The sequence below is a fragment of the Adelges cooleyi genome, unplaced genomic scaffold, assembly GCF_023614345.1.
Source record: "Adelges cooleyi isolate 19-005CV unplaced genomic scaffold, UGA_ACOO_1.1 ACOO_flye_CR_arks_rails_tigmint_CR_PRNA_128, whole genome shotgun sequence".
In the NCBI taxonomy this organism is placed as follows: Eukaryota; Metazoa; Arthropoda; class Insecta; order Hemiptera; family Adelgidae; genus Adelges; species Adelges cooleyi.
This window is the reverse complement of record NW_026095782.1, coordinates 45,200-57,887: the sequence shown is the minus strand read 5'-3', so window position 1 is coordinate 57,887 and position 12,688 is coordinate 45,200. Positions and strand designations below refer to the sequence as shown.

General features: G+C 31.1%; 1 protein-coding gene across 1 annotated transcript; it reads left to right on the top strand.

The window, feature by feature from the left end:
- Window positions 1–2,199: 2,199 nt before the first annotated feature.
- On the top strand, window positions 2,200–12,326 carry LOC126847889 (protein PFC0760c-like). Its single transcript, XM_050588299.1, has 3 exons — window positions 2,200–2,315; window positions 2,411–2,981; window positions 12,222–12,326. The coding sequence occupies exons 1-3, from the start codon at window positions 2,200–2,202 to the stop codon at window positions 12,324–12,326; spliced, it is 792 nt and encodes a 263-aa protein (XP_050444256.1).
- Window positions 12,327–12,688: the final 362 nt, after the last annotated feature.

Sequence of the window (12,688 nt, the reverse complement as noted above, 5' to 3'; positions counted from 1 at the left end):
TTACAATTTTTTCGAATAAAAAATTGTCTTCCTACATATAATGGTAAAGTATACTTTGTTTTACTTCCCATTGTCAATTATGTCCAATTTCTTAACCAATGGGCCATTAGTTTTTACTTATAAATAGAGAAAAGTTACATTTATAACTTCAAAACCACAGTAAATTCATCTACATACATGCATTTAAATTATTTAGCTTTACAAAATAATTTTAAAAGATCAGACAACATAACTTTCTTATTTATAAAACAAAAGTAGTTATAATAGTAGTTACATAAATTTATATGTCACTGGGCCTTGGTCTATATTGTATTATTAAAATAAAAATGAAATAAAATAAGTACAAAATAGTTACAATATATTTTAAATTATCAAAAAAAAGTCGTGCATTTAGAAATAATTAATTATACTTATCTAATCAAACATAAGTACAAATAAAGTTACAAATGTTTTTTTTAAATATCCTAATAAACAAGTTACAATTAATAAAAAAAGCTACAAATTACTTTTTATAAAATTGTGTTTTTTCCATAATAATTATTTTGTGTTATTTGGAACAATAAATTATTAATTGAAACTTAACAATATTGGATATTGTCTTCAACAAAACTATAGCGTTCCGAATTAGTATTCAGGTAAGTAAGTAATTGTTTTTGTGTTAATTTGTTAATTTTCTTTCTTTTTTTGACGATACATTTCCCGATCTTAGATAACTTTTAATATATAAGATGTTATTCTAAACTAATGGTATAATACTATTCTCAATTAATATTAGTGTCCATATACTTTTTTCCACATCTCGTCACGTTCACTAATTATTATTACTATACACATTTATATGATTGTTTGTGTTCGTGCGATTAGGGTAAGTTTTTTAGGACGTACTTATTTAATTTAACTTTAAAAAAAACAGTAAAAGACTTATATTGTTGGGTTTTACAATGGTTCTCGCTAGTATTTCTTTATTGTTAAAGGACAGTTTATAAATAGTCACAGAACCTTAAGTGTACTGTTGGTAGTACTAAAAAAAATCTAGACTTGTTCATTTTTTTCAAAAGGTAAAATATGTTTTCGAATACCTATGTTTGTATATTCTTAAAGTTATTTCAAATCAAAGTCACACAGTGTTTTAATTATATCTTAGGACTAAGTAAAATATTGTCACTTTTTAGATAAAATAACATTAAAATTTTTAATAATAATTTCACCGTTTGGTCGTCAAGGCAATTTTTGTCTTGTACCTTGTAAACAACACGGTTTTCTTCGCATTTTGATCTTGACAGCCCGGATAAACACTTTGAATTATTCTAACCAACCTCTGTTAAATCAAAAAGCTTATTTCGATTATCATATCAAACTTATACTTACTTATTCTTGTTATTTACACTTTTATTGCATAATTATTTTCAGTTTTTTCTACATTTTTTATTATTTTTGTATATTTACATTCTGTATTTACTTGTAACACTTTTGTATTTTGTGTTAATTGTTTTTTTGTTTATTTCATTGTTTTTTTTATATATTTATTAAGTTTCATTCTTTTGATTTTTTATACAACGGTGACCGATTACAGGTAAGTTCTTATTTTAAGATGATGTTATAAACTAAAGATAAAATACTATTCTCAATTAGTACAATAGTGTCCACATACTTTTTTTTCTCTTCTCGTTACGTTTTTATATTTAATAATTATTTCTATGATACACATTTTTATGATATGTGTTCGTACGACTAGGTTTAGATTTTTAGGATGTACTTATTTAATAAAACTCTAACAGTCATAGAAATTTAAGTGTTCTGTTGTTAGTATAGATACTAAAAAACTGTTTTAGAAAAAAATGCATTTTTAGTTAGTAAAAAAAATTAATTTAACAACATGCGTCGGCTGTATATTGTAGCTTTCTTGATCCGACGTTTTAATAATATTTATTACTGAAGGAATTTTGAAAAAGAAAAGCTGATAATTTTATCTTACCAAAAGCAATTTAATAAACTAAATGACTAATTATTTTCACTTTTAAAACTTGTACATTTTTTTTAAAACATAAAATATGTTTTTCAATATGTACATATAATATTCTTAGAGTTGTCTCAAATCAAAGTCACGCGACATGCGTTCGGAGCTTATTTTTTAAACACAGTATTTGAATTATATTATCATAGGACTAAGTTAGAAAATATTGTCACTTTTTAGCTAAAATGGCACCGTTAGAAAGAGATCCACCCAAATTCTTATTTGATCATATAACAGACATAAACGAAGACTTCTTGACGGACGACGAAGAAGAGTTATTTCCAGAACGCCTTATATACAAGTACTAAAGCTTGACAAAATAGTAGCTGGCTAGTCGAGTTTAACAACAGCTAGTGTTAATAATACAATTGTTTTTTTATATATAATTCGTTTTAGCGACATAGACACAAGAGATAGAGACACGGACGAAGAGATTGACATAAACACCGACGAGTTAAATAACTATATACCTGAAATAGTATTGGAAGTCATTAGACAATGGAGTACATACTTTAATAGTGCTGTTCCGCCACTTGTCAACAACCATGACAGAAAGACAGAGGACAGCGATGACGAGTCAATTGAGACAGACGAAACCGACGACAGAGAGACAGAAGACAACGATGACGAGTCAATTGAGACAGACGAAACCGACGATAGAGAGACAGAGGACAACGATGACACAGAGACAGAGGACAGCGATGACAAAGAGACAGAGGACAACGATGACACAGAGTCAGAGGACAACGATGACGAATCAATTGAGACAGACGAAACCGACGACAGAGAGACAGAAGACAACGATGACAAGTCAATTGAGACAGATGAAACCGACGACAGAGAGACAGAGGACAACGATGACGAGTCAATTGAGACAGACGAAACCGACAAAATCCACGACGACGACGACATATTCCCGGAACTTCATGCCCACATACAGCTTCGATGCAAGGCTTGCATATTTCAAGTAAGTGCGACCGCTTGGTATTACATTTTTCATATTTTGTGCACCATATAGCTTATCATTGTAAATTAATGTGTACATCAAAAAAATGATTTATTTCCTTCCGGCCGGGTGATCATATTTTGTTATCATTGATGACGACTTAGATAACCTAATCCGAGAAATAGTATTAGAAAACAACTGGAATACATACTGTAATACTTTTAGCGCCATTCGCCCGCCTGTCAACGAACGCCGACCAGTTGAGTCAGACTCGGACGACCCGCAGCCGTGCTCATCATCAGGTCTGAAGAGACCGCGTTTAGACTCTGATGATGAGCAACCCAGGTCAACAAAGCGGAGACGGCCAACGTCGTACCAGTCAGAAAGCGAAGAAAGCGAGTCGGACAACTTTCAATAGTACTCCAGCCGATAAACTGTGGCCGGCAAGTCGGCGAAGCCGTTGGCGGACACGTGTGCTGTAGTAGCGCGAGATGCTGCAGCCACTGTCTCCGTCCAATCGCATCCCGAACTTGTCCGGCCGGCCTGTTGAGGAAGACGTGAAGTAGTAATCCAGACGATGGAAACGAAGGGACAACTCGGGAACGACGGTGACGGTGCAAGCCAGTAGCGCGAAATGCTGGCTCACCGTCCCATCTAACCGTATCCTGGACAGTCTGTCGGGGAAGATGTGTAGCGGTGAAGCAGACGGCAGTACTCCAGACAATGAGTGACAACGAGACGATGAAATATTTTCAATTGAATTTTAGAACAAAATAATAATAATACATGTATTATATGTTCATTAAATATTATTATTATTCAATATATTATGTATATTGCAAATTTGGATTCTAAAATTACTTTACCACTGATGGCAGAGACGTGCTCGGTGGCAAACTATTGGGCACATTTGAACCTGGTAATCTACTTTTTGTATGCGGTGGCCGTCGGAAGACAGTTTACGTTTTTTAATTAGATAGGATTTACTGCGGTGGAACAAAAAATGATATAGGTGATTTGTTTATTTCTTTAATTGAGTAGTAGTAAAACATTGCTTTGAAACATGAAATATATAAAGCACGATAACTATAATCTTTCGAGTTTTGAGGATCCCGGGGCTGTGTGTTAAATTTTTTCTCATTTAGTAATTTATATTTTTTCTATATTAAATAAACAATTCACATGGGACACGTCTTATAAAATGATTTAAATATTTTGAAAATATTATCAAAGGTGCTTGATGCGTCTTGTTCTAGGAATACTATATTATAAATCGACATAAAAAATTCTCACTCCACTCCAATAGTCACGTCCCGACATAATGTTATACCTGAAATAATGAATAAATTAATAAGCATTTTTACGTCGACTTAGGCGGCACAGAAACACTGCCTATATAACTGTTTTTTAAAACATTTCTAAAAAATAGTAAAAAAGTGAACTAAAAAGTAAAAAATAACAATTTCACTACAAGAACAATTTACCAATCAATTGTAGTACAGTTTATTTAAAATGTCAATTACTTGGAAAGCAACCGAAAATTAACTAAAATTTTAAATAATGTTGAATATCCTTCAACAAATTATATATACTAGTCAGTATATATAATATTATACGAAGATAAGAGAAAGACGGTTCATACTTGTAATGGGTTAATTTCTAGCATAGTATGCGGAAAAAAAAATATATATGGTTACCTACATATAGTTAATAATAAAAATCTGTGGCTTGAAGCAAGAAGGCCAAGATTTAAGGTGTTCATGTCAAAATGTACAAAATCTGCGAAAAACACAGTTTTCAGGAAATTAAAAAAAAAAACTGTACCTAGTCCAGATATTTTTCTTTGTTCAACGCATCATTGTAAACCATTTTTTGCCAAAAAAAAAATATTATTTGATTAAAGTAAAGACCGTATATTTTGTTTCTTTACAACAACAAAGTATTGCACAAAAATAGTCCACTTATGACATATGTTTCGATAAAATAGCATTATTATAATATACATCTTATATACGTGTTATTCTTCGAAAATTCACTAAGAAACCAAGTACTGTACAACATTATAAAGCCATTTTTCCCCCGTTCGATTCAAGTCTTTAAAGAAGAAACAATCAGTGTATAAAAAGCCAGTGCGGCATCGATTCGACCAAGTAGAATCGGATCAGAAATCCTATAGAATTGAATCTTTTTTATACGATCTTCGATGCCCGGTGGATTGTTTTTTTATCATAATTTATGATATTAAATAACATAGGCTAAATCGTGTACGCACGTCCGCGTTATCTCGGTTAGGTTCAATTACTTCATAAATAATTAACCGAAACTGGTTATCGACCAGTCAAAATTTTTAATACAATCTTTGATAATATCTTGAGTTTCACACTAAAAATATCATTCAATATTAAAATAAATTGATAACAACCATACGATTTTGAAAGGTTAATAGAAATTGTTAACGAACACATATTTTAAGTAACATATGTTATAAGGGTGGTCCATATTTTTTAACTTTCAAATTTTTGATGTAGAACCACCTCAATTTTTCATTGTTATAAGAAAGTAATTATGGTTATATATTTTGGTCAAAATTACTCAACTCCTTCATAAGACCCTGAGAGGTTGAAAAATAGCTAAACGAGGAGCTTTGTTGTTTTTTTTATTTTAACTAAATAAATATTGCACTTGGCGAAGAATCTTAAAAAAATCAATATAACTACATACAACACAACTAAAATTAACACCTGAAGATGACACTAAGCTATTAAATATAGTTTAGGAGTAAGTCAAGTAACAAATATATTCATAGTTGGTATTTATTATGTGCAAATTAGAAAAGAAGTTAGTAATTGTTATAAAGTAAAAAAACCTAATGAAAGTGAATACCTACTTTAATAATTAACTTGTTGAATAATTTTGTTTAAAATAATTAAAAATAAAGTTAAATATACATAATATACAAATAATAAGTAAATTAAACAATTTTTTTTGACATCCGAAATAATATTTAATAAAAAAATAATTATCCAAAAATTTTAATTATCCATTGATTTTCATTAATTTATGAAGTATATTAAAAATAACAAGAACACCTAATTAAAAGCTGTTTTTAATGTCTAGAAATGTACTTGTACTACGTACTTGAATGCCTACAAAATAATTATAACTAACTAAAAAACTTTTAAGTCTTAAAAATGTTTGAAGCATACAAAACATAGGCTTACTTGTGTTATTAATATTAAGCTAAATCTTTGTTATTGGTTTTTAAAGTGAACCAAACATAATAATACGTATATAATTAAAAATTTCAAAATCATTAGGTCGTTCAGTTTTGTACTAAACGTACTTTAAATGTTTAACTAAAATTGCACAATATTTTCGGCTGAAACCAATCGTGCCGAGAAAGAGAGAAAGGTGCCATGTGGATTGGAAGTTATCTGTCTGACTATTGAAAAAGATTTGCTGATACAGCCAACGAAGAATTGACAAAAATTGTATTATTATGTCGCATTTAATGCGGTTACACTCGAGTAGCCAAATGGCCAATGCGAGACGCTGGCAATGTAGATTTTGGCGCGAAACTGAACGAGTCTTACCAGTTAGCGGGTATTACATTATGTACCTTTTATATGGTTACCACTCTGGGTACCGTATAAAACTGCTACAGTACCGTATAAGGTCTGGTTTCAAATGAGAAATATTTGCTGGTCGAGTAGCAGTTGAGAAGTCTAAAAAAAAGCGTTCTGTAATAACTTCTGCAGATTATTACCAAACGAGACTACAATTCTGTTTATAGACGCGCGAATCTTTAGATCAAAGGCAAGTCGTATGCCTTTTATTCGGTACATCACATTCTATATAAGGTATATTAAAATCTACCTATATCCCATAAAAACAAAATGCAGTGAAATCGAAATTAGTATATCGCAAATTAATATGAAACGGCGAACCGCCAAGAAGTTTGTTGACATCGTAATGATTGCAGCTAGATTTTCTTGGTTTTATCAAAAACTCATATCCGTTAAAAAGCCTAAAAAATAAATGTCAAATGTCGTATGCGTAAGTATTTTACAAAACTTGGTGGTCTCTTAATAATACAAACAGTAAACCGTGATAATTCTCATACATCATGAACAAAACAGCTATTACGTTATAGTTATCCATTGGCTTTGTGACGCCAAACTATTCTATCCGTTGGAGAATCACAAAAACAGTAAAAAAAATTTAATTAAAAAATGCAAAAAAAATTCTCCTTCGGCTCTTCCTAACCACAACTATGCGCCAGACGACGTTCTTCGAGTCACACACTCGTCCGACCGAGTGACCGAATGTTATTTTAAATTTGTTGACTTTATGTTATTTAAACACATAATTGTATTTTAATAAATAAATATTGATGAGTATGGACTAATAAAAATCTCAAAATCATTAGGTCGTTTAGTTATGTACATTTACTGTTAAAAATTGCACAATATTCTTCTGCTGAAACCAATCGTGACGAGAAAGAGAGAAGGGTGCCATGTGGAGTGGAAGTTTTATTTACAGACTGTGCTGATGTATAAGTGGAAAAAAAACTCCTCTTGTCCAATTAGAAATACTCATGAACCATATATTGTGTTTCGTGGCGCTCAACCGTTCCTAATTCTAACTAAACATTTATTCGGAAAACACAAAGCCATAATAAGAGATAAGAATGTTTGATAACAGATGAAGAGCCACAAGATGTAAAGTAAAAATCGACCATTCAGCCCCCACAGAGAAAGTTGTAAGTGTACTATAAAAAATGTAAAAAAAAACCATTATATCCGTTCGGTAGACATGCCAAAAAGTGCCTTTAATAACTTTTATTTTTTTATTAAACTTTCGCCATAACTCGGATCCACAATTTCTTATTGATAATTATTGTAAAATAAACATTATAAACAAGTTGGAACACTTGTAAGGGCTTCAAAATTAAGTTAGGTGAATATAATTTCCCTTAACGGCTTTTCGTTAACGTTTTTTCATGTTAAAGTAGTTTTTATAATTTTTTTTTTTTTTTAATGTAAATATTTCAGCTAAATTATAAAATTTATTGATCAGATTATATTGTTCTCTGCGTCAGACATTTTTTAACGGTTCGTCATTTTCGCCTAGTTGGCATTACTTTTTTAAAATTTATTTTCTGACAACTTTTAGAGCCCTGTCGAGGAGTTGTAAAAGCTTTAACAAGCAAACCATAGCTACTACTATTTTTAATTGATTAAAATAATCGATGGGCGAGCGGTGTTTAATCTTTATGCTAATTAACTTCGATAATCTTAAAAACGTAAAACTCATTAATGGAGAGTATTTTATTAACTTAATTGTGTAATTAATTATATTCAGTTTGCTAAACAAACAAAATTGTCCTTGTTATTGAAGATGCGAATTAAATATTTTAGCTCGGTTCAATTATAATATTTATGTCATCAACAAAAGTAGTTTTTACAGTATGAAACATAACCTTAGTAAAAATGTCGCATGTATGTTTTAAACAATAAGGTTAGAAAGAGTATATATTTGTTTGATACAGTATATCAGTTTGATAAAATAATTACACAGCTCAGATAATATTGTAATTTATTATACAAACACAATGCGCCCATGTGTATTATCTGTACCCGTGTCTATGTATAATATATAGACACTCGCAACACAATACAATTATAAAATGTACAATAAATGCTGCCCGTTATTGCTCTCCTGTCCATAGCATAACGTTATTGCAAATTATACAATACCATTATTCCCTTTATGTTATGTATATTCACATTGATAACCGGTACAGTTCTCTTCAGACGCCATTCACATGGTAGCCACCGGTTGTTTACGTTTTTCATGCGTTGAAATTGTTTTTTATTAAATAGTGTACATCTATTGTAATCTTCATTTAAAGTTGCACATTGTGTATTATTTATAACCTTTGTGGTATTACAATTATCATGTAATAAAACATCCAAACAGGACAGAAATCTAGTACAGAAACCTAAATATTATACACTTGGTTTGTTAAGGTTACACGAGCCCCGAATAATAATTATTACTTCAATGACTGTTTAAATATTTAAGCACAATCCATCGAGCCGTTATAAGGTATAATGTAATAAACCGCACCACTGCCTGTTCACTAAACTACCCTTTCTCGCTTTCCCACATTGGCCCAAAATAGGGTAATTTTAACAGATAGCACATTTAATTCAGTCTTACCATACAGACAGTTGCCAAAAGCTATCAACGAATGAGTCGTACGAATCGATCATGACTTGATCGTATCACTAAATCGAGCAGTTAAATTAATTAAAGGTTATTAAACTAATTTTGGAAACTAATTTTTTAACGGTTAATTTAGCTAAACCATAGAAAACTCAATTTTCCATTAAACTAAACCAACTGAGGTAGATTGAGGTTTTACATTGGAATATCAATAGCTAGGCATTTACGACCGTTACTGGAAAGAGTATAATGTGCAAATAATTTATGTCACAAATCAAGTATCAGTCAGATTAGCGAGAAGTTTTCTACTTTAAACGTAAATTGTTGAATAATCGAAAAAAATTTGTCTCTAAAATATGCATTATGCAATAGGAACATATTAAATCTTTCCCTTGGAGCAAAGACATTGTCGATCGTCATTATGTCTTATAATCAGCTATGATTTTCTGTCTCTTAACTGGCACAGTACTTTTCGAAAATTCCAACCCTTCAACCAAGGATGGCCGTGGTTACCATGGTTACAAACAAAATATTTTAAATAAATAAATACGTGTTAGTAATATACAATAATGTGTTTAAATAACATAAAATCAACAAATTTCAAATAACCTTCGGTCATTCGGTCGGACGAGTGAAGCCATCAGAGTGCCTACGTTGCGCGGTACAGAACCGAAGGAGAATTTTTTTTTTTGCATTTTTTTACATTTATTTTTTCATTTTTTTCGAGACTTCTAAACGGGTTATAATAGTTTGGTGTGAAAAAGCCAATAAATAACTATAGCATAATAGTCTTAATCATGTTTGAGACTTCTTAACGGGTACAATAGTTTAACGCCACAAAGCCAATAAATAACTATAACATACAGCGGCGTAAGTTGGACCGAATTTTGGAGGTTGCAAAGTATATTTAAATTATAATATTTAATTAACATAGGTAGGAACTTAAATACAAATTTACGTGTCAACAGACTTGTTACGGTTCGCAGTTTCATATAGATTTGCGATAAACTAATTTCGATTTCGCATTCGATTTTGTTTTAATGACATATAGCTAGATTTTAATATACCTAATATATAAGATGTGATGTACCGAATAAAGGGCATACGAGTTGCCTTAATCTAAAGATTCACGCTTCGATAAACAGAATTGGAGTATCGTTTCTATCGTTTGGTACAATGAAATTATAGTCTTGAGAAGTTATTATAGAACGCTTTTTTTGAGACTTCTTAACGGGTACTCGTCCTACAAATATTTCTCATTTGAAACCAGACTTCTACACGGTACTGTAGCGGTTTTATACAGTACCAGAGTGGTAACCGTATAGGTACATAATTTAATACCCGGTAACCGGTAAGACTCGTTCAGTTTCGCGCCAGAATCTACCGTATGGAATTTAATAAAAGAATACCGTCTTGAATTGCCGGCGTTTTGCATAATATCTTATCACTGGTGAGCGATATAGTTTAATTGTTATCAATAATTTCTTATCAGTTATTCAGGAATTATCAAAATCCTCTCTCACCATTCCATTCGTAACCTAACCTAATGGCATTACTATAAGTTCTATAGATAAATATATAAAATCAACAGAAGTCATGTTGTAATTGTAATATTATCATAACAACTTCCGCCACCGGAAAATATTATTATAATGTGAAAAAAAATGAAACGTACAAACCCCACAGCTGTTAACGATATGTTCAGTAGACATAGACGGTTTTCTGGTCTCGAAGAAATGGACGTTGAGAATTGATAAATATAATACAACGTAAAAAGAAACTTTTTTTCCCTCGTCCGGCGGCGGTATTATACTTGAACGCGGAAGCACTAGACAAAATAAAAATAGAATATTGCTATTGAAAAGCGTGTATACACACTGTGAGCGAGTAAAGTTTACACGACTTGAGTTCCAGTGGGGCAGGGGTGAAGGGGGAGAGTTAATAATATTGTTTTGGCCGGAAAGTTTTTTTTAACAAATTTTATTTTTACCGCTGTCGAAGGTTATATTTTTTGCGACCAACGGAAAACAATATCGTATACACATAATATTTGATTTACAAGTAATAACGAGACGTCGTTTAATAACTCGTTTACTGTATAGGAAATAAATACACTGCAATAAAATATAATAATAATTGTAGTATGCTATTTGAACAAAGACAAAACATATAAATACATATATTTATATATTGAGCCAAAATACTTACAATAGAGACGCGGCTGTTTGTATAAGTTCAAATAAAGCGACACTAAATGGGTCACGTCTTATTTATACCACCAAAGGCGTTAATTATAGTTTGCTCACATTAAAAGTTCCTATTTTACAATATTTTTTTTTAGTCATTTTGTTTATTATTGAATTATTTATTATCTTTTTTTGTTGAGTTATTTTTTATCATTGTGGTTGAATTATATTTTATTATATTATCTTGTGCCATAGGGGCAGTTAATAATTAGTTTTTTTATTATCAATTTTTATATTTTTTATCAATTAATTATTTTCATTGTTGATATATTATATGTGCCAAGGAAGCAACTATACATTTAGTGAGTTATTGAAAATATTATTATTAATTATTATATGAACCGGCATTTTTCTTTTTTGTCTTAGTCTTAAGTTTTCCTACACACCCTCATATATACACACTCACACAAAGCTCACCTCATAGCTCTCTGGTTTCTGCGTAGGCGATACCTCCCAGTCCCAGTAGAGCTATTCACAACACTACACGCACGCTGCTGACCATTTGGGTCGGTCAGCCAAGCTATCGGGTAAAGCGGCTTATTTTTATCTGCCCCCGGCGCAAACAGTCATTTTCAACGAAACAAAAACGTTGGAAAAATCATTAAGTATTGCTTAATCATTGAGTAATTATTTTATTCAAAATTAATATATTTTTAGGATACCTGTTGATTTTAATTTGAATAATGTGCACAGTTTTACATTTTTATTTTGGTGTTTTTTCTTGGTTTTTTTAATGGGAACGGGTAAAATTTTTAAAATGTTCACTCAATGTAATACCTTTCAGGTAGGATTTTTGAACCGTAGACTCGCAGACTTTCTAATTGCATTGGTCGGTAGACAAACGATGACTAGCCTGGATATTCCCTCGGGAACTGCTATATCGGTTTAATGAGGGTTCAAGAGACACTGGGCAAAGTTCCAACAAGGGATAAAATATTGAAAATTGCCATTCCACGGCCGTCGACATTAACCGGAAAGGCCGGGATTTTGACCCAAAGCCAAACATTTATTCTTCTCAAAGCAGAAAACGAACGTTTACAAGTTACAAAAATGGAAATTGATAAATAACATTGAATAATAAAATAATCGACTCTGCAAAAACCTTATGGTTTTTTTGTGTTAAACATTTTTATAAGCAGATGTGTTAATACATAAACAGTACGACCCTTTAAGCTTCCCCTCCTTAATTGCACCTATGTTTATATCTAATAATTAATACATTAATACAATACATAATATCTACCTACACAT

Bases quoted from the DNA above. Each gene is read 5' to 3' on its own strand.
- LOC126847889 (XM_050588299.1), top strand. From the start codon at position 2,200: ATGGCACCGTTAGAAAGAGATCCACCCAAATTCTTATTTGATCATATA. The intron at 2,316-2,410 runs GTACTAAAGCTT...AATTCGTTTTAG, and splicing joins CCAGAACGCCTTATATACAA to CGACATAGACACAAGAGATA. The intron at 2,982-12,221 runs GTAAGTGCGACC...AATACCTTTCAG, and splicing joins GCAAGGCTTGCATATTTCAA to GTAGGATTTTTGAACCGTAG.